Here is a 22,783-nt window from a genome sequence, read left to right as displayed (position 1 = left end):
TTTACTGTACGACAACAGGTTTTAACAAAATAGATTTGCTGTGAAGTCTCAAGGGAAGCACGGAGAACATTATATATAAAACCCTGAAACTAGATCAAGTAAACCACGTGGGACGGAGGGGAACTTGCAGTTTGTAATTTGGCAACAGAGTACTATTTTGCTGTGGCATTGAGGGGGATTGTTTACAGATGGGGTAGATGTTAAGATGTGTCTTAATTGCACTGACACACAAATGTGTGCGCGGGTGTGGACTGCTGTTCGCTGAGACACAGGCAGTGAAGGGGGGATTAGATAAATCAACAACTCTGGCTGCAGCAGAGCTTAGGTAATAAGGCTCCAGCACTAACGGGCTAAATATAGAGATGACTGAATGACTGCTTGCCTGCCCACTAACTGCTACCTTCTAACACACACACACACAAGCACACACACACACACACAAACACATTGTTGTGTATTCTTCTTCCCTTCTATTGCCCTTTGGTTATATTCATAGATTCATGGAAATATGCTAAGCTAAATCGAATGAGCAGAGTTAACATTCATCCCTTGCTAATTGATTTCCATCCAAAATATGTTCCCAGTGAAATATGTACATCTTTTTACATTTCTGATATTGTCATCAGCGTGTCCTGCCCTCCGCTGTCAAAAATATGCAAAGGCATAGGTCAAAACAACGACTTTGCCTTGCCTCATTTTTGCATTACTTACATTTGGCTGCAGCTCCTTCCTCTCCTTCTCTTTGTCAGGCATCCCTGCCCTTGCTTCACGGTGCTGGGGATATGTTTCAGGCTCCAACAGTCACTACTTTTTTCAGCAGTGACCTTGCCTGGCAATCCTCTGCCCACATCATCTCTTTAAGGCAGGGCAGGTTAGGTACATTCGGCTCCCATGTGGCTCACACAAAGAGGAGTTTTGACATAAGACTGTCTGGAGGGTAAAGCACAGACAGCAGGGGGAGAGGAGAGGCAGTCGAGCATTTTTTGCTCTATCTTCTCCACTGACATGCAAATGGACACACATACCAGCACGTGGATGCACATACACATTGCCACCGGGGACTTCCTGGCCTGACAGAGTCATCCATCACAACCTTCAGGAAGCTTATTTCTTTGTACAGCCTTTTAGAGCCTTGGAATGATTGACAGCTCTGTCCTCCCAGCAGACCTCTTCGACAAGTCCAAAGACACTCGGTCTTCATCTTAACCCTCACTATGGGTTAAGATGAGGGCTATGACCATGTCATATTAGTAAATCTTACATGATGCCTGTCTACTCCATCCTGGCTTAAAGGGAAAAAAACTGTCTGTCTTTTTGATCTTTCTTACAAGGTCCTCTAAGGCTCATCCTGGACCAGTTGTTCACATAAGTGATAACCCCATGGATGAAGGAAAGGTAAGAATCAGCGGTTTTCTGCACCCAATCGCAATATCTTGCAAAGCTTACATTGGTCAAAAGTCTGTGCAAAAGTCTTGAATTACCCCACAATTCTTTATATTTTTCTAAGAAATTGGATAAATGTGCAGCGAGTTATTAAAACATGGAAACATACAGGGATTGCACAGTATATAAAGCAAACAGAGGAGTTTATAAAATTTTAACAAGCTTGAAAGTCAATATTTAATGTGACTACCTTTATTCTTTAACACTACCTGAACTCTATTAGGCAACACTTCTTGTAATTTCTTTTAGTAACTTTTAGGAATAGTTCTCCAGGCTTCCTAAAGGACTTAACATGATCCCACAGTACTTTAACAATGTCCAGGTCCAGACTTTGTCGAGGCCATGACTGATATTGTTCTGTGGTTGATTCCACCTGGATTTTATCTGTCCAGGTATGTTTTTACTACATTGGCAGTGCGTTTGGGATCATTGCTATGTTGAAATTTGCCAATCAGACACTTTCCAGATGATATTGCATGGTGGATCAACATCTGAGGGTACTTTTCAGCGTACTGATGATAATTTGCACCAGAGTTTTTAAATTATTGATCACACCATAAGACCTATTGCTTCTAATTTTCAGGCCAGTTCTTGTGTAAACTGGCACATCTTGGCCTTTTCCTTCTGTTTCCTATCCTTAAGAATGCCTCATTGAAAGCAAACGAGTGAAAAAGCAGTCAGTGCACAATGAAAAACTTTGAAAGAGCTTCAGAAAGCCAGGAAAATTACAGCTTAAGCCCACTTTTAAAAACAATTTACAAGGAAGTCTGGCACCTAGGATGCAAAATATGAAGAAACAAGGGGTGACTCAAGAGAAAGCATTACTTTGTTTTTTAGTGTATCCCCATTTAGAGTGTAGTTTAATTTGAATGCAGGTTGTGCTGACCACTTTGACCACTCTTCAGATATGTATCAGCATGCCTTTTAAACAGCACGTGATAAGTATATAAGGATATAAGTTGACAAGACAGCACCCAGGAGGTGCTGGAGGACAACTACTGTATATATTTGTTTTGGTTATTTTAATTGATGAGATGAATTTGACACAAATGCAGATGATTTTTGATGATTTTTGAGACTGAGTGCAGGAAGTATTTTTCTGTGAATAAGCTCAGTTTTTTTTTTTAAAGCATCATGTTCTTTTTCTACAGCTCTTTTTGTATTATCTGATATCATTTTTTGTGAAGTAGGGTGGGCAGGTTTTTTTTTCCTGAGCCGCTGTAGTCTTCTTACACCTGACTTCCTTTCACGCTGTGCTTGAATGTCAAACGTATTACTTCTTTTTCTGCCCATCATGGGGTCTTTTCTATCCCCCTGTCTGTCATCTCTCCTACCTATCTCACTGACTGTCGCTCTTCCTCTCCAGCTTATAATTGGATTTGAGTCTGGGATCGTGGTCCTGTGGGATCTCAAATCAAAGAAGGCAGACTATCGCTACACATATGATGAGGTAGGCAAATATCCCAGATTTCTTTTCTTCTCTAATAGATTTCCAGCATTCATTTGACTTCTGCTTTTTAAGAAAATGTAATACGAGGACTGGAAGTGAAATCACATATTCTGAACTCAATTGCATACATTTGTGTGAATGTGTGTATTGGTCTGTGTGTGTGTGTGTGTGTCTACCTGAGTTTGAAATACTTTACTACAGCTGTGTTTCCTTTCTCTTGTCTGTGTTTTAAACTTCACAATGGAGGAAAAAAAGAGCGCTGGCAGGGTGATAAAATAAGAAAGATAAAACCTTCTAGTCTCTGCTTCACCTCAATAAGAAAGGGGGGCTGTCAGGTTTGACTTCATAGTAGGATGAAGCCAGAATTTGCTTAATAAGAGGATAACTTTTAAACGAGCCATCACTAACTAGATTTGTGTTGTCAAGCTAAAGACATAAAGTATTTCCTCTTTATCCCTCACACACTGTTCATATTTTATGTCTTCACAGCATGGTCTGGGTCCATTTTGACACAGGCCAAGAATCCTCTCATTATAAGTGTCTAAATCGAGTTTTGATCTACAGGTTTATTTGGAAATTTAAACTTAAAAATGGACAATTAATGGATAATTAAACCTTAATTACTACTGTTTTTTGAGAAAATATCTACTCTTATGCAGTACTATGTCCTGTTTTACATAAATCATGGAAAACATAGGTGTAGCCGTGTATAACTATAAATGTTAAACTGTTCTCACTGCTGTATTATAAACAAAACACCCAGTCCCTCTTTTGATTTCTGTTTTAATCTCAGATTATTTTGTTACATTGTGGGAGCTCCTAGGTGCAAATGTAATGTACTCACATTCACGTAGAGCTTTTCTAGTTTTACTAACCACTTGAGATATGCATCCATGCAGCACTTTAGTCGATATACTTCAAGCAGAACCTTCTTGCTGTGAGGTGAGAGTGATAACCACTGCATCACTCTGTTATAGATCTCAAGTGTCCAGGAACCATCTCTCAAGAAATTCTCTAACCTCTGTCTGACCCCTTATGTGCACTGTATTCTATGCTGTTTTACTATTTCGCTGTTTCAAGATTTGCCCATTACCCTTCAAAGACCAGCAGGTGCCCGTCTCGGCAGGAACTCAGGCTAACACAGACAGTTCTTGTTACAGTGTCAAAATCCCCCTTAGATTCTGTCACCACAGTCCGTCAGAAAATACAATTTCAAGATTTCCTAAAACCACCATTTCCCTTGATATTACTCACACCGGTGGCTCTAAAATCCATTTAAAATAGATACAGGTTCAGTTTGACCCAGAACAGCCTAAATGTACAAGGAAACAGTACAAAATGTTAAAATATTTTCACTTTTCATTTGTATTCTGGGTCAATTTAGGGTATTTTTTGCTGCTGTCAAATATCAAAACGGGCCAAATTTCACCCAAACAGTATGAGAAAGTGTAAAATTACAAATGAAGTGCTGGCATGGGCTGATATTTAGGAATTTTAAGTATGTAAAACTTTAGTAGTTTCTAAAAGCTTTAAAAGCATCTCTGGGTAGCACTGCAGAAGATGTGTTGTGTCATTTACAAAGAAGAAGACTTTGTTAAATGCATATTTTACCATGGTTATGATTCACACAGTAGAGTGCCATGTGCTCATGTCCGATTGTAAAGCAGCACAGTGGTTTTCTTGTATAAAAACAGATACATTTTTTAAAATAATGGATTATTTGGCTTTATAAGGTAACAGTGTATTTCTGCAAATAACAGAAAACATGACAATTAAATAGAGATGGTGTCAGAGCTGCTTAGACTCTCTCTGGACCTAGCATTTATCTGACTGAGATTGGGTCTTGCAAATTAAACAGCATTGTGATGAAATCTTGTTTTAAACTAAGATTTAGACTCATGTTCACTGCTTACATCTTATAAGCAGTACATGGCTAATAACACTGTCATTAGCCATGTACTGTATCACTTACTCTGCTTTCTAAACTCTATTAATTTATTGATTTGCAATTAAAAAAACATAAATTCTACTAATGTATGAGTTAAATTTGACTAATTTAATGCTATTAGTCGTTGTAAGAAATATCTGCCTTTTTACATCAAACGTAGCTGTTCCTCTTCAATCTGATTATAGTCTGAACTCCTACAGTCCATGATTTAGACTTCCTAGTAGGAGCGAAACATCTCTATGAATAGGACCTCTCATTCATAACTTTGTTACTGAGGCTTAAGCCAGCTGAATGGCTGTAAGAACACACATAGACACACATACTGACTCAGCATGTACATGGCCATGCAGCTGTTTCTGCGGCCTTACACAGGGCTAAGTCTGTTTAAGATAATGAGATTATCGTATCACTCACGTAGATGCTCACCTTGTTGGCACTGCTGTAAGATACAAATACAAAAAAAAGAGGTGGAGATTTTGTATGTTCAGTATGTATGAAGCTCTCCTTCTTACTCTGTCTGCCTCTCTGCCTTTGCTCTCCCTCCCTCCTTTTCTCAGATAAGCTAATATCCTCCCACTGCTCCTGGGCATTACAGATCCTAGTATTGAATCTCCCAGAGGAGCTCATCTCCTCTCTCCAAACCCTCACAGATACACCTCCCCAGGGACTGGGGGGGTTAGATTGGGTGGGAATTGAGGGACAGGGTATTGAGCTAGAGGGTGGGCGGGGTGTTATGTCTTCCTTCACTGTGATTTTTCACTGGCTGACTTAAAAAAAGGGCCTGCAACATGCAACTGTTCTTTCGTCTCATTTTATATGTGGTGAAGTTACTCCCCTGGCTACTAAATCTAAATGTTTTCCAGGGTCAGGTATCTTTAAAGTGGACTTCACTGCAGTTAATTTCTTTTTATTTTCTGTCTATATTTTAAAGCATATTTCTTATAATACAGTCCATAGCATTCCTGCCACCCATTGTAACCTTAATAATAAGCATAAATAGAATTAGCATCCATTTGTTAACCTCAATATAAACTAAGCTATTACCATTAATTGTAAGCCACTGATAATGCATGGATTTGCAGGCGATGTTATATTTGCTGGCTGTGATTTACTGGCATCATGACTCTATGCAAACTCCACATAGCTTCTTCAAACAATACTGTGAAGTAACTCTTTTCCAGCTCTCACATCCTCTCCAAGCTAGTCTTCCTGCCGTGCGTGCTTTTTTCTCCAGCGTGCTTTCATTCAAACCCTATTTGCCTAGAAGCTTCCTGCCAAGTATCAAAGTTGTCGACTGAAATGAACAAGGAAGCTTTTCGTCTTCTCCTTTTCAACAGCAGAGTAAGCCAGCAGACCGCGCGGTGATGGATTCAGACTTTAGAAAATGCACAGACATCTTAAAGCGTATTTTACTCTTGATGGAAATTTGCGAATGTTTAAACAGCTGAAAGGCAGTCTGTGGTCTTTGATTTCAAAAGATAGCGATAATGAGCAATGCCAGTTCCTGTTTTCCTGCCACATTTTTTTAACAATTCTTGTAAGCGTTCTTGTAGAATTTGTGCAAGTAGAGGAAATGAAATTCTTTCCATTAAAAAAAAATATATGAAGGCAGCATTTGGAAATTACAGATGCTGACAAACTGAAGAACAGTTAGCAAATTAGCAAACTTATCCTGTATCGCAAAGAAAAAACTTTGACACTTTCCAGCAGAGTTCAGGCAAACAAAGGCAATAAAACTTGTTTTTACAAGCTCCTAAAGAGCTGAGAGAGCACGCCTTCAACTCTGTGTCTTTCAGTGGATTGTCTATTATTAGCTGTGGATCAGCAGTATGGGTTTCCAGTGAGTGCTAGCCAGAGAGCATCTGTCACTGTGACCCTGCCTCGCTCTTCTCCATCTGACTCAACACCTTGGTCTGAGTCTGGCCCTGATGAATGGTTAATATTGCAGCCAAATCTGAGTTAGTTCTTCCCTCCGCCCTCTGTGTTTGTGTCCTGGTGGCACACAATGAATGCATGGATGTAATTTGTAATCCTTTTTTTCCCTTCAATAAGCCCATTGTTTAATTGCACTAATTTATTCAACAGCCTTCTTACACTGTGTGCAGAAAGGAGTGAAGGAAAGGAGTTTTTAAGAAAGATGAACATTCCTTTCTGCACGCATACATGTGCATTTACAGTAAAAAAAATTAGTAGTATTTTGGTGTATAGATGCCATACAGTGTTATATAGTAATGAGCACAGCACCTGCCATTATTCACAAGAATTTAGCGTAGAATTCAAGTAAACATCTTTAGTATCCCAGGAAAAAAAAAATTACTTTTGCAGCTTGCAGTTTATTTTTATTGATTTCAACTTCGGAGCGCATCTGGCAGTCAGTCTCTATAGCTGCAAAGGCACGACCTGTTCAGGCTTTTGTCACAGATGTCCAGCCAAAGCTGCACAGATAAGGCACTCTATTGTCCCTATTTCCCTCCCTTTTGTTCTCCCCATTCCTCTTTTCCTTTCTATTCGCTCTTTTCACAAATGGACAAATAAGAAATTATTGGTTACTTTGACTGCGACTACGATAACCAGGACGTGCAAACACAAAGCGCGCCCAAACTTAGCACCTACGCCACGATCTGAAGAAAAGTCCACAAACACACCAGAAAAACTTTGGGAACAAAATGTTTGCAGGGATTTGTGCAGGAGCGGGTCATAATTCTCGCAGCTACTAATAAAGGGCAACAATAAAATTGGAAAACATATTCCCCTAAACCACGATGCATTAATTATTTGAATTTAAATAAAACATAACAATAACCTGCTCCAGTTGTGGACAAATTTGCATTATTAACATATTTTATTCCAGCATTCATTTTGTAAACAGCCTGCCAGTGTTTTTAATACTGTTGAATCAGACCGGCACTGTTCTAACCAGATGGGTGAGATTCTCGACAAGAAAAAAAAAATCCACCAGGCAGATAAGACTTCCACACATTTCCTGTGGCATTCTCTGTGATGGGCAGCTCTGCCATCTTAATTTAATGTGTCCTCTCGCAGTGAATCCCTCCCATCTGCTTATCCCTTAAGATTAAAAACAAATGCTACAAAATGATCTGCAAACTATCTGACACAAGTGTGGCTTCATTAGGAAGTGTTTTCTTTCCCCCTAAGACCTGTTGAGATTTCAGACAGACAACTTAACTGTACAGAGCTGATGGGTGATTTGGCAAGGCTTGCATAATACCCATTAGTGGTGAGAGTATCACTCTTTACATGATGGTCAGTCTCTTAGGGAGTCCATCCATCAGGATAAAGTGGATGCTAATGCATAAGTGTAATGTCGTAACAAGACTTCCCATGCGTTTGGTTTGCTGGTGAATTTGGTTTTCTAATGCTTATTCCCACCCTGAAGTTGTTTTAGAGATGTTTACGAGCCACTGTTTATAACACGTGAGTCACATAATCATCCCAGCTGTGAGGTTTCAGGGTGGTATCCCAACCATTTGTATTGGATGAGTCTTACTCTTACACTTTGTAGAATAGTCATCAACTGCTCATACTATCAGAAAAGCACATAAGAACATGTAACATATCTCACTGATTTGGTCATTTTTACTCATTTAAAACAAAAAACCACAACACCCTGTTTACAAGTAAACCGCACAGCCATGCCAACAGCTCTGTGAGACTCCACTTGGAGTTTATTTTTAACATTAGCATGTTATCTGACACCGATTTTCAACTGGCCACCACTCAGATTAGGTACACCTTGCAAATATTGGGTTGGTCCCCCTTTCGCCTTCAGAACTGCCTTAACTGTTTGTGCACTGTTGTCATAAAGGAAAGGACATGCCAGCAACAAAATTCAGGCAGGCTGTGGCAGTTAAGCCATTACACCCCAACCAGCAGCCTGACCCTTTGATACAAAGCAGGATGGATCCACGCTTTCATGTTGGATACTGACTGTTTACTCTTTTTAGAATTCTTTAAAAACTTATAAAAGATCTCAAGAGGATCCAGTTTGAGTTTTGCAGAATAAGAAATTCGACCTGTTGATCCTCTGAACATAAACAAAGCTTTTTGTTCAGATGGGTATTTACACACTGCCACCTTGCCATCATACCTGCAGTGTCTGATTATGCTGGTCATGTACAGATTAAAGTATTTTATATAAGAATTAGAATTAAATAAAAATGTGAGATTAGCAAATTTTATTGCATTTGAGGTATTTCTTAAGATTGTGACTAAAACACAGCAGTTTAGACTTGATAAGGAGTTAAAGAGCTACTGGCCTTTACTGAACATTTTGACAGTATATTGTACTTCCAAAATTGTTTATTCAGTCAGAAACAGTGATGGTGAATCATCTTCATAATACAGAGAAAAATCTAAATGTGTAAATAAGAGGCTCACTGGGGCTTGTTTCTTTCAAGACTTATGTAACGAGCATCTTGCAACACAAAAGCAGAAAAAGTGGATTTAAAATAACCGAACAAAAATGGATTGCTCATTGCAAATCACTGCTGACGTTTTGCCCCCAAATGCCTTGTTTGTTCAGATTAAGCTGGTTGTGTTGCTTGACTCGCATTACTTTTGCTGTGAGAACCCCGGTGTGTATGTGACTGCTTGTGTGTGTACGTGTTTTTACGTGCACACAAACAGGTACAGCAGTATGTTGAGTACTCTGTGTAAAGTCTTGCTCTAAGGTAAAGTGTCATTTAGGGTTAGCCAATGATATTTCAGGGCTATTTCGGGTCATACTGTGACACAAAACTTCTGTGTTTGTTTTCCTCTGTTTTCTGTGCTTGTTAGCGTCTTTGTCGCGAGTGTGTATTTGTGTGTCTGTATGAGGAGGTCTTGTGTAACTGTGATGAATGTAGACAGGATCCTCTCAGCCCCCAAAGACCAATCTGTGAAAAACTGACCTAATGTGATAAATCATGAAATTAGCCTTTTTAATTGGTATTGTTTGATTTGATGAGTGCCATGTGTTTCAATTATCCTGCTCATTTCCAATTAAGCACAGGGCATTGTTGCCTCTTGGGACTGGCGTGATGAACAATGCACTGATAGATTTCTAGAAGTCTGTTACTGTCAGGGTAACACAGAATGGGCGAATTTTCCAGGGAGGAAAATTCTAAAGTGGACTGGACTGCATTGAGGGAAGATCATAGACAGTTTATACCAGTATCCATTGTTAGATATCATCTATCCATAAATAAAAAGATAAATAAAAGTATACTTTTAGTGCTGACAACGGAATTTAGATCCCCAGGAGAACAGTCTGCACTTATAACTGAAAGCAAAACTTGGAACATTGATTTCATTTCCGCAGTGTGGGATGCTAAACATTTGACAAAATTAGACATGTGTTCACACTGTATTCGAGACACCTGCAATAACTACATCCACGCCACCTGCCACTATACACCAGTGACTCACTTCTGGCAAAAAAAAAAAAAGTGCTGTCAAACTGTCTCTCCTTCTGGGCTGCTGCATCCAACCATCCCCACCATGTTCTCCACACCGCCGCCCCAGTTTAAAGAGACACAGAAGCCGTTAGTCATCATGTCTATTTATTTCTAACAATCCTCAGGAAGAAGAAATCTCCATGAGAAAACCTCATAGACAAGAACACATGGGGGAGGGGGAGTATTTTACGCTTTGTAGCAGACTGATCTCAGTCTCTGATTGGTCTTTAGTTTGTTAAAAACAAGCAGTGTGATCATAAAGGTGATTCAGTCTTTATGATTTTATAAAATGTGCCAGGAGAGACTGTGCAGCACACGACACACTTAACTAGTAAGCAAAAGTATGATACTGTTCACTTTGGAGCACACAAAACAGGTACACCGCTCAGAGCGCTGACTGATGCTATTCCCTTTCATGCAGCTTTTTTCTTAAAACTCAGCAGATTTGGTGAGCCTGACACATAGCACTGCTTATGATTAATGACACACTCAAGGCAAAATTGATATACACCTAAATAAATGGCAGCTGCAATTGGAAGAGATTGACTTAACCTGACCATGCACTCACATCAGCTCTGACAGCGAGGCAGTCATTCATTTCAGATGAGCAATGTGAGACAAGCAGCAGCGCCGAGGACACAAGGCGAGTGGGACCAGTGACAAGTTCGCGCTTAAACGAGGGGATTTTCAGACAAAATCCCCTAAATATTAAAGGGTTGATGTGGATGGCTGTTGTCGGCATCACACAGCGTGCAGCCAACATATGGTTTGATGTCAAATGTCAAAATGTTTGCTGGTTTTAATTATCAGCATTGAATAGGGCGACAGAAAGGCAAGCTTGGCCTTTGCAGCTATACTTTGGTTTTGATGTGTTTGTGTTTTGTTGCTAGTACATAAATCATCCCAAGCCAGGCTTACAACAGCAGCAGGACTGTTCAGATGATGGGAAAGATGTGAGGACAGAGAGGGCACCAGCTCTCTAAATCTTGCCTGTCTTTCCCCGTTATTCTCTTTATCTGTTAGCTTGTCTTTGAATCAGAGATCTGTATCTCCATTTGGTCTTTATTTTCTTCACTTGTGCCCTCTTCTCGGTTTTGAAGCCCTAACTAAAGGTCACCTGTTAAACTTCCCCTTTTGCAGCCTTTTCTGTAACTGTTGTAGTTGATATTAAGCTTGTGATTAACTGTATTTCCTTTTCTAAATATGCAAGTAGTTTTTAACCTTTTAAAAACATTTATATCTGAAGCTTCTATTGTTCCTCTAGCTCTCAATGATGGACTAGAGTCAATGCGAAATACTTTTTTTCTTAATTTCACAGTAATTCATGCTAAACCATATGGTCTTGATTGAAGTATTATCGTTTTTTCAATTATATTGGATATTATGGACACATTTGTCAGAGTAATGCTGTATCTTTATGAAATATGACTCCTAAGTTAATAATATTGCTAATGGAACCATCTAGTTGGGGTTTCTTTTTTCTTTATTTCACATTCAACAAATGGTTCATATGAAAGCTTTTAATATATGCATTTGTGCCACAGGAAATTTTCTAAAGCCAGGGAGCTCTTTTATCTCACTTTAACCATCTGCGCAAGTGTGCAAAGCCACAGCCATTTAAGCCACGTATGAAAATCATGTACCATATGGCTATATTAATGCAACAAACTTGTAGTGTAAGGTGCATGCTGGCACATAAGGTTTCATTCGACTAAACCACTGCCCCCAACCCCTGCCTTCCTGCCTGTCATTTCTTAGGCTATCCACTCAGTTGCCTGGCATCACGAGGGCAAGCAGTTCATCTGCAGCCACTCAGATGGAACTCTGACCATATGGAACGTCAGAGGCCAGGGCAAGCCCATACAGACAATCACACCACACGGTAAGGAAGTGAAAACACACACGCACACTTTATACATACAGTGTCACAGTAATTTTTTGGCTTGTAATGATTTCCTTGAACTGTTCTTTTTCCAGGGTTCCTACATTTTTAATGACTAGAACTGGGTGAAGAAGTTTGACTTTATTTTGTCTTTCCTTTAATCCAGACAGGGTCAAAGGTATATGTGCTGCCTTAAATATTTACATACACCCTCACTGATAGGTTAAATGTCCCTTAGGTAGTTTCTAGATGCCTTTGGTAGCCATTAAAAAGCTTCTGGCATAATTCTTGCTGGATATTTCACTGCTCTACTTGGCAGAATTGATACAATTCATTTGAATTGGTTGGTTTCCTGGGGAATTTGGAGTTTTTCTTCATTATTTCATCCACTTTGTGCGATATACCAGTACCACTGGTAGCGAAACAGCTGCAGAGCTCAATGCTACCACCTTGTCAGTTGGTACAGTTGGTACAGTGTTAGCTTTATAAGCTTTACCTTTACTCTTCTAAGCACACCTTTGAGCTATTTGGTCATAATGACAATCTTTGTCACATATGACCATAAAACTTTACCTCACAAGGCATTTGGGTTATCTCTGTGGGCAGCTGAAACCTTCAGTTAAGCTTAAAGGTGTCAGTGGAGTAGGGGCTTCTTTTTTGGTTGGCACCCTCTCAGTCCATGGTGATGTAAAATTCATTTCACTATGGGCAGTTATATTGATGTTCCACCAGTTTGTAGTTCATGGCAGGCTTGAGCCTTGGTGGTTCCTGTGTTGTCCTAATAAGTTTTCTCTGATCTGAGGATGACAGTTTGGGTCTACTTCCAGACCGTGGCAAATGACATATCAAGTTAAATTGATGTAAACTAGATAACTGTTTGAAGTGATCTTGGTGTCTTAAGTTACTTAGAAATAGCTCAAAACGACCACCATTTAGGACTTTTTCATTGTTCTGAGATCAAAACAATTATTTTTATACATACAAAGAGAAACTGCCAGTTGTTGTCAATCACAATCACTAATAAGAAGTTAATAGCCCTTACACTTCATAAGTCATTAATCAACTATAGTTGAACTCTAACTGATTTTTCCTCTCAAGATTCAACATTTCTATAATCTTTAGCGCACATCGTTTCTATATAAGAATCACCATTATTGAAATTTGACATGCAGTGCATATGGAGTTAATTTATATTTTCTCAAAAGCTAGTTGACTGAGGACAGTGAAGAAACTTTCGGTGAAGGGATCAAGACCTCCATGGAGAGTATTGAGATAAATCTAAAGGGTGTGAGATGTTTATTAGGCTGGAGAATTAAAATATGGGTGGATGGGTTGCAAGTAGACTTTGCTTTAGAGGATCTAAACAAAAAAGTTGGGCGCCACCTGTCTGAATATAGCTTTGGAACAAACATCCATATAGAGTGTGATTGTAACTTTATTTTTTTAATTGTTACATAAAAACACTGATTGCCCATGGTCTGATGGCTTCAAGGTCTTGTAGTGTTGATTATGTTGTTCCCTCTGTAGCCATCTCTCAAGTGTCTGCCTACACATGGCTCAATCATTGTTTCCTCATTTCAGGCAGAGGATTATTGTCGGTTCAATTATTTCCTGCCTCTGTTTTCTTTACTTTGTGTGTGCATGTGCGTCCTCTGTTTACTTCCTGCAGAAAGCAAGTCTGCTCTTTTGAAGATGCATTTAATCCATACTCTTCTGTCCCACAACACACTGACTCACCCCACTTAGTTCACCCAGATGAAGCACCTGGGAGAAAAATAGGCGATGGCAACTGGGCAGAGAAAGCAAGAGAGTCAGAAAAGGGAACAAGAAAAGAAATTAAATCAAAGTTTAAAAAAAAAAAATACAACAACTTTGAATCAGTTTTTCAAGCTGATTTTATGTGTTGGGGGTTGCAGAAAAGATTTCACCGCATGGGCTTTTTAATTAGTTGTTTCTCCCACTGCTGCATGCATAATTAGTTTGGTATTTAATGGGCAATTATGCAAATTCCTTTGACATGTTTAAGTAAGGCTTATAAGTCCTCTTTTAATTGTCTTTTTAGATATCCATTATTAAATGGTAGTTATTAAAAAGTGTTCTTTATTATACAGACCTGCTTTGCATAACCTGCATTCGGGGTCACTTTCGCTCTTCAGTAAGACTTTTCATATAAATTCAGCTACTCACTGTACTTTGTGATACAGAAATGCGCACACAGAGGCATGCATGTGATGGATGTGTAATTTTATTCCACACTGACACCCCTTGAGGTTTGAAAAGATGGATTCTGTAAATCATCCAGGATCTTTACACCTTTCTTTGCATGTCCCCGTCCTTGAATTTGTCTTTCTTCTCTCTGATGAATAGGTTTCTGTTATTTTGCTGCATACTCTTCAGCGCAGCATTTTACAATGCTGCTTCTGGGGGGAAAAAAACCCCAAGATGACAGGAGAAATGAGAAGAGACTGGGCGAAGAAGGAGTGAACTACAAACCAAAGTAACTTCTGTTTGTTCTATTTTAGGAAAACAGCCCAAGGACGGGAAGAAGCCAGAGTCTTGTAAGCCCATTCTTAAAGTGGAGTACAAAACAACTAGAATTGGGTATGGTCCCTCAGTCTCACACGCGTACACATATACTGTTACACACTTGTGCCCATGCACGTTCACTTGAGCATATTTATAGACATGCATGTGTTTAATGCATGCAGAGCCATGACAAAAGCCCCCCCAAAGCAGCTCAAGTTGCATTTTACTTACATACGGATACTCCTCATGCTTGTAACTTAAGCCAATCATTTAAAACTGTATATTTTGTAGTATCAGCTTTTCTTAATCAGCTATTTTGTTATATAAAGCATAAACTCAGAGTTGTGGATACTGAAGACAAGACAGCCCAGTCCTCTTTAAATCAAAGTCTTTTGTTTTAACTCCAACCCTGATGTTATTTTGTATGCATGATGACATCTTACTTACAGTATACCATGGTAAACATACATTAATATCCATGCAACAGTTCCTGAAAAATTAAGCTCACTGGACTGATTTTTTCATTTGTAGTCAGATTGACTCATGCTTTAAGTTGTACCAAGGCTCATAATGCCACAACGATTTCCTGCTGGCTAAATAAAATATTAAGAGTATGAACGCACATTATTAAATAAAGCCCCACCATATAAAATGCCTAATATTTTAAAAACCCATTTAAGTAAATAATTGCATGAATGCAACTCATTCCAGGGAGCCCTTCATAATCTTTTCCGGTGGTCTGTCCTACGACACGGTGGGCCGGAGGCCTTGTCTAACAGTGATGCATGGGAAGAGTACTGCTGTGCTGGAGATGGACTATCCTATAGTAGACTTCCTCACGCTATGTGAGACACCATATCCTAATGGTAAGTGTGCGTATTTTGGTCTGAATGAGAACGTCTGAGAATTATGGACATTGTTAATTTACTCTTCTTTTGCACTAACACCTGCGGAAATATGCACACAACTTTCTGGTTTTTAATTATGTTGGACAGCCTGTCTGTGTGCGTGAGTGTGTTTCTGTAATAAATCAGAAATTTCCCAAGGGAAAGGATGCTACTTTTCAGTTTTATTATCTGACACATAGGCTATTACATTTTCATTTCATCCCGCTGTGCACAATGCCCTTCAATCTAAATTTAATTATTATTTTATTTATGGTATTGAGGAGGCAACAGCTGGAGCTTACCAGTATGGCCTTGTATGTATGTGATCCAGGATGTAATCTCTGCTGCTGTGTTATCTGGCACGTATACAGCTACAGGACGGATTAGCGAATTATGTAAGAATGGCGACTTCATTATGTCACTGACAATCCGATGTCACTGCTCACTGAAATCATCTGGTAATGGAAATTACTGGGTCTTTGAATTACACAATGAATGTTTGTCCACATAGTCTAATAATCCTGGCACAAGCAGATGAGACGGTATCCCTAAATATCATGTATAAACTATATTTGTCAATACAAAGTTGGATACTTAGAGTACAGACATATAGGAGACAAATTAAAGAAATACCTAAATGCTTTATACTTCAGTGAGGGGAAATGATGTTGTTTTGGTTTGCCATGTCCCCATTTATAGGGAGTAAGTGGTCAACAGATGCGTTGATAGGAAGGTCCATATCCATCACTCTAACTCTCTGGGAGAAAGATTACAAAATATCAATGCCAAGGAACACTAGCTTAGGGTGTAGTAGTTGGAGATACAAGCTGTGATTTTTATTTTCAAATCAAAGATCCTAAAGGAATTGGGACGTGTTGTTACTGTCCAAACATAACACAAAGTTAGGGTGGTGATATAGCTTTAAAATGCCATCCATGCATCCATTCTCTGCCGCTTATCCTTTTCAGGGTCGCCATGGGGGGGCTGGAGCCTATCTCAGCTGTCTTAGGGCGAGAGGCAGGGTACACCCTGGACACATCGGCAGTCTGTCGCAGGGCTAACACATAGACGCAGACAACCATTCACACTCACATTCAAACCTATGGGCAATTTAGAGTTTCCAAATAACCTATCCCCACTAACTGCATGTCTTTGGACTTAAAGTAATTTAACAATATGTCAAGAAAATCTGCAATGATGATATTTCTGACGATATAAGAGAAATGGTGTTTTATTGATGCTTGTCATCGAAGGTTGAGACACAGTTCTTGTTCTCAGACATGCCTGGGCTTGTCTCATGGTGGCACGCACTAGGAAACATAAACATTTTATATCGCCATATGACATTTTATGGCACGTAAGAATTTTTACTTTACATTATCGTGGACGATATGATAGGAAACAACCCTTGTGTTCTGTGACAGCTGGGTCTGGACAAACCTTTAGGGCAGCAAGCTCCAGAGGAGGTTTTGCATGTTTGGCCTCTCCCATAAATTAAGTGGGGCTTTATAACTCCAGTCTGCTTTTGTCAAGGGGCTGTTAATAACAAACAGATTTGGGAAACGCTCCACTTGACACGTTGATTATTGCAAATGTATGAAACTGAAGTAATTTTTGCACTGCAGGTTACAATATATACCGAGCCTCTGCAGATTATGCAGTGGCAAGTAAAATAAAATGAATTTATTCATTACCACAGTTAAAATCTATTATGAGGCACTAATCTTAAAATGGAATATGACATTTTACTCTCAAATCAGACTGATACAAATATTCAACTTGAGCAATATCCCCTACAGTTATAAATTACATAGTATAATAAAATTCTAGCGTTGAGCGTTCCTGCCCTCACATCTTAAGGGCATAGATATAATTTGCTGTATAAAGAGTGGGAAATTCTTCCCATGTGGTTTGCATATTTCAGGGGAGCTCTTTTCTCATGGAATTACAAGACTGATAAAAGTGTGATGTTATGAATCTCTGTGCGGTTTGCAGATTTTCAGGAACCCTATGCTGTGGTCGTCCTTCTAGAAAAGGATTTAGTGGTGATCGACCTTGCACAAAATGGGTAGGTCCGACTCTGTTTTTCAAAAAATGGTTCATTATCTTGACTTTTGTTTCTTAACCATGGGGTAAACTGCTACTTGACCCAGTAGTACAGCTTGTCACTGTTGTTTATTATCCCTTTCTTTACTTAACATTTTTAGTCAATGTCCAACATTTGTTGAACTGCAGATTGCAGGTATGCAACACTGTGTTTGACCAGTGCAACTGACACCGGCAGACATATTATTTTTATTTAGACTGACTTATCACTTGAGTATGTGCGGGCTGTATTTAACAGTTATCCAATATTCGAGAACCCCTATCCTCTGACTATCCACGAGTCTCCTGTGACCTGCTGCGAGTACTTTGCCGACTGCTCTGTGGACCTCATACCTGCACTTTACTCTGTTGGCTCACGGCAGAAACGACAGGGCTACAGCAAAAAGGTACTGCATGTTTTATCATTGGATGCCATTCCTGGTTATGTGTCCTTCTTCCTCTGACATCTTAATAGAAAGTCACTTGTATAACATATCGTGGGTGAAGAAGAGACTTTGGATTAAGACATAGACTCAAAGAGCAATGTCTCTTTTTTCCAGATTTGCATGGTTGAAAATATTCATTTATTCTGAAAAGACTGAAAGTAGTGCATCCACCATATATGTTTGTGTTTTTGTTACACTTAAATGTTTCAGCAAATATTAATATGTAATACTAGACAAAGATAACCTCAGTAAATTAAAAAAATGCAGGTTTTTTTTTTTTTAATCCAAACCTGGCCTTGTGTGAAAAAGTAATTACCCCTAAACCTAATAAGTCCACAGAATATTTTCCCCTAAAATCTTGGAGATTATCAAGATGTGAGACAAGCTTTTGTGTTCTTTTTGGTCAGTACAGATTTTCTCCTTGGATCTCTCTCATGGATACCATTTTTTGGCAAGTCTCTTTTTTATTGCTGAATCATGAACTCTGACCTTACCTGAGGCAAGTGAAGCCTGCAGTTCTTTAGATGTTGTTCTGGGTTCTTTTGTGACCTCCTGGATGAGTCGGCCACTCCTAGGAAGGTTCACCACTGTTCCAAATTTTCTTGTTCCAAATTTTCCCAATGGCTCTCACAGTTTGTTTGTTTTTACTGGAGTCCCAAAGCTTTAGAAATATCTTTGTAACCTTTTCCAGACTGATAGACGTCAGTGACTTTGTTTTTGATCTGTTCTTGAGGTTATTTAGATCGTGGCATTATTTGTTGCTTTTTGCGATATTTTAGATGTAATAAAACAAGTAAAAAGAAAGAAGCATATACTTAAAATGAAATGAAATACAGCTGCTTTAGTCAAGGTGGTATGTGAGTCTGCGTGAGAGGGAAACTGCTGTAAAGTAAGTGTCGTAATAAAAAGTGCTGCATGTGTGTGAGTGGTAAGTAAGATGAAAAAGCTGCTACTTAAAATGTTTTTAAAGCAAGAAAGTAATGATAGGGGAAAAAACACTGTAAATTCATAGCCATGTTGCTCTCATTGCACAATAATTAATAAATAAAGGCATACCTATGGTGTGTAAGACAATTTTAGCAGATCCCTCAGCTGCAAACCAGGCAGTAAAAAGGTTTGAGAGCAATAGAAGAAAAATATATATAAAAAACAATATCAAACCAGTAACTACGCTTAGTTGCATATATAATTATATAAGCTCGGAAAGCACAAGACTCACATGCCCTTTTTTATGTTGCTGTATTAAAACGTATATAACAATAACGGGTTTTAAATTGCTCGTAGCAGAAAAACAAGGAATAAAGTTGCGTCTAAAAATCTATATTATCAGTGGTCATTCGGGAAACACGAAAAGCTTTCAGTGATCAACTAGAGACCTCAATATTTTCGCAGCAAGGTCCAGAGCAGATTATGTTTGAAATTCAGCTTCTGAGTACAGGCCTCGGGTAGACACCACATGCTAAACATCCCTATATTTATATTGCCGCTTTGTCAGCATAGCATGCTGTTGTTAGAAATGAAATCAAAGCGTGACTGTGTCTCAGAGAGCTGCTATCACAGCTGTTACTGGTGTCAAATGAGTATTTTGGAGAAACGTCACAGAAAACACAAATTATTAGGAAGTTACTGAACTGTAATTAGAAGCCTGAGACTACAAACAACTAACTGCTGCTCCACATTATTGAATGAGGCAAGTTTTGAAATATTTGGATTTAAAATTAATTGCAGTAACTCATGAAATAATTCAGTTGCCATCACAGATTTTTGATGTGATGAACAAAGAAACAGAAATTCCCACAATGCGCCTACATACATAAAGAACAAGAAGGTCACAGGATGAAGGGTACAGTAATACCTCGCTCTACACAATAGGCGAATTTGTCTTAGTCCTCGGAAACATATTTCTTAATGTTTCCATGAAGCCAAATGGACTATATAACAGTGCCATATTACCTAATGATACTCCTGTCCTCAGTACACCTCCTCTCTCCTCTCATTCTCTTCTCACATCTCTGTATCATTTAAGACAGACCCCCTGCTTTTTCAGCCATTATGTATGCTTATGTTCTTTTCTCTGTTGCCTTGTTCTGGCTTTCTGTCTGAAATGTCAGCATGCACTGACCCAAACTGGCAGCCTAGCTTCTTCCTTTTTTTTCCTGTTAAGCGCAAGCCTTACTGAGCTGCGGGAGGGTATTCTCACATAAAGATCACCGTGAGTCATCCCGTTGACCTTTGTATGTGTCAACGTGTTCATAGCCAAACCCCCACTAACACACAGTCACACACATGGAGACGCACACGCACACCATAATCGCAAGACACGCTGAGAGACGTACACCAAGGACTCGTGCTTGTTTTCCTGCATACACTCACACTTGCGCTGGTTTATCATGTCATCTATTTGCACAATCAGTGTGTTCATTGACACCTTGTTTACTGACATAGTGATTCCTGTACGATCTCATTTACTAAGGTAACGCGTGTGTTGTCTGCTGTCTATCCAGGAATGGCCCATTAGTGGTGGAAACTGGGGTCAAGGCATACAGAGCTACCCAGAGATCATCATCACTGGGTAAGACACTAATTTCATTAGTGTTATCTTTATTATCCTGCACAATTGCTTTCCCCTCTCCTGCACTGTCAGGTCACCAAGTTTTTATATATTCCCATCATGTGCACTTTGCTCCCATTTGATGCTTATTATCCCTCTCGAAGCTGTCAACAAGGGGGTGGGGGTGGGGGTGTGTTTTTAACAGAACACATGCAGGAAAGGAGTGACATTGAGGTATGGGTTAGGCAGTAGGAGGCTCTTGCTCCTCTCCTTCCTCCTTGTCTCTTCTCCCCCATGTGCCACATTATTATTCTGCCCAGGTTTTTTTTTCCTTCGAAGAGTGCCACAGCCTGCACAGTATTTCTCTCCCTCTCCACTTAGCTGAATTGCCAACAAAACAAAGAAGAAAAACAGCCAAATGACATGCATTATTTTGTGACACCAAATAGAAAATCTGTCAATTATCAATACGAAAGCATTCTTTTATAATACATATTGATGTTACGCTTTTATGTTTGTCTAGAATTGCTTGGATATTAATGGATTATTGAATGTTTTCTTCTTCAAATGTTTGTTAGTGAGTTGGGAAACCCGTGTATGTCTAGAATATATGTCATTTGGACGTCTTGTGATCTGAATTATGTTGATATTGCTTTGGAGCTGTTCAGATGCCCAAATACTTCTGGCTATATATTTATTGATTAACTTATTGTTATAGTTATAAAAAAATCACAAATACAGCGCTGTGCAAAAGGCTTGACTAGTCTCTAATTACCTCTGCCAAGGAGGTTATGTTTTTGGTAGTTTGTACATGCATGCGTATCGTTCTGTCTCTAAATATGATAGCTTGAGAAGTTTTGAATAACTTTGTAGGGGTGTAGAGTGGGGTCATGTGAACAATCTGTTAAGATTTTCCCCATATCCACCGAGGTCTTTAAGGTTAACTTAGTGATTTATTTGTCAAAAATTGACAGAAAGCCTTAGAACTTTGAAACTATTTTTGTGTAGTGTGTATTATTAACAAATAGAAACTACTGTATGAAAATTTAAATTATGCTACGTTTCACCTCTCCCTGAAGGTCAAAAGATTGGTCTGAAGGTCAGAGTGATAAAAATGCAATATAGAACTATTTAAAACAGTTTGTCATTGTTTGTATTGACAGCATGTAGGCATATATGAAATGACATATGGGGATTCTAAATGTTACTACTTTAGTAACGAGAGCTTATTACAGTATATTTCTAACTAACTAGGCAGCTCATTCTCTTTATGTTGACAATACCTTCTTTAAAAATATAATGCGTTTTGGGAACAACTTGAAAGAATACCCAGATACCAGTATCATTATCTAAATGTTCAGTATACAAACAGAAGATGAAGAAATGTAAGCATCCTTTTAACAGTAGAAGACATTTTATGAAAGTTTAACCTTATTTGACTTTGAAGAAGAGGTCACAGGTCCAAAGAAACGTAGTATTTAGAATCCCCATATATTCCCTATATGTCTATATGTTGTGAATATATTCACTGACAGTGAGAAACACAGTTTTAAATATCTCTATATAGCATTATAATCACTTTGACTTTCAGATCAATCAGTTGACCTTGTAGTCAGAGGTCAAATGTGATGTGATATTTGGATGCAATCTTTAATGTGATGTTTAGAATCCCCACTACTATTTCTTAAATGCTGCCAATACAAAAAAAGGCAAAAGAAATTTAGGCACAGTTTTAAAGATAAAAGACATTTTATTAAAGTTTTGACTTATTTGATCTTTAAGAAGATGTCAGAGGCCCAAAGAATACATATATGTTATCAATACAAAATATGGTTGGCTAAAACATGGTTTTAAATAGCTCTATATAGCATCATTATCACTTTGACCTTCAGATCAATCTATTGATGCTTTGGAGATGGCACTGTATTGCATGGTGGATCAAACCATGACATAGCCTTCACCAGTTTTTGTTTAGGCTTGTTACTTCTTCATTTGCCCTCCACTTGTCCAGTTTCCTCAGATTTTTCAAGAACACACTGCACACCAAGTTTTCGGGTAATAGCTCTTTGGAAATCAGCTTGTTGGTTTCAAAGAAGAGACGCGTGGCTG

At 38.8% G+C, this 22,783-nt stretch overlaps 1 protein-coding gene across 4 annotated transcripts in view; it reads left to right on the top strand.

The window, feature by feature from the left end:
- The window catches only part of stxbp5a (syntaxin binding protein 5a (tomosyn)), a 100,251-nt gene that overhangs the window by 57,553 nt on the left and 19,915 nt on the right, over nucleotides 1-22,783 (top strand). For all 4 annotated transcript variants that reach the window (XM_063496489.1, XM_063496488.1, XM_063496487.1 and 1 more), the window contains exons 7-14: nucleotides 1,332-1,395; nucleotides 2,810-2,893; nucleotides 12,056-12,179; nucleotides 14,702-14,780; nucleotides 15,417-15,571; nucleotides 17,588-17,660; nucleotides 17,937-18,084; nucleotides 20,628-20,695. In XM_063496489.1, coding sequence (XP_063352559.1) covers nucleotides 1,332-1,395; nucleotides 2,810-2,893; nucleotides 12,056-12,179; nucleotides 14,702-14,780; nucleotides 15,417-15,571; nucleotides 17,588-17,660; nucleotides 17,937-18,084; nucleotides 20,628-20,695 — 795 coding nt within the window. The remainder of the gene's footprint in view (nucleotides 1-1,331; nucleotides 1,396-2,809; nucleotides 2,894-12,055; nucleotides 12,180-14,701; nucleotides 14,781-15,416; nucleotides 15,572-17,587; nucleotides 17,661-17,936; nucleotides 18,085-20,627; nucleotides 20,696-22,783) is intronic.

This window comes from Pelmatolapia mariae, linkage group LG15, assembly GCF_036321145.2.
Source record: "Pelmatolapia mariae isolate MD_Pm_ZW linkage group LG15, Pm_UMD_F_2, whole genome shotgun sequence".
NCBI lineage: Eukaryota > Metazoa > Chordata > Actinopteri > Cichliformes > Cichlidae > Pelmatolapia > Pelmatolapia mariae.
Note: the sequence above shows the minus strand (reverse complement) of the source record. Positions and strands in the feature narration are given on the sequence as shown.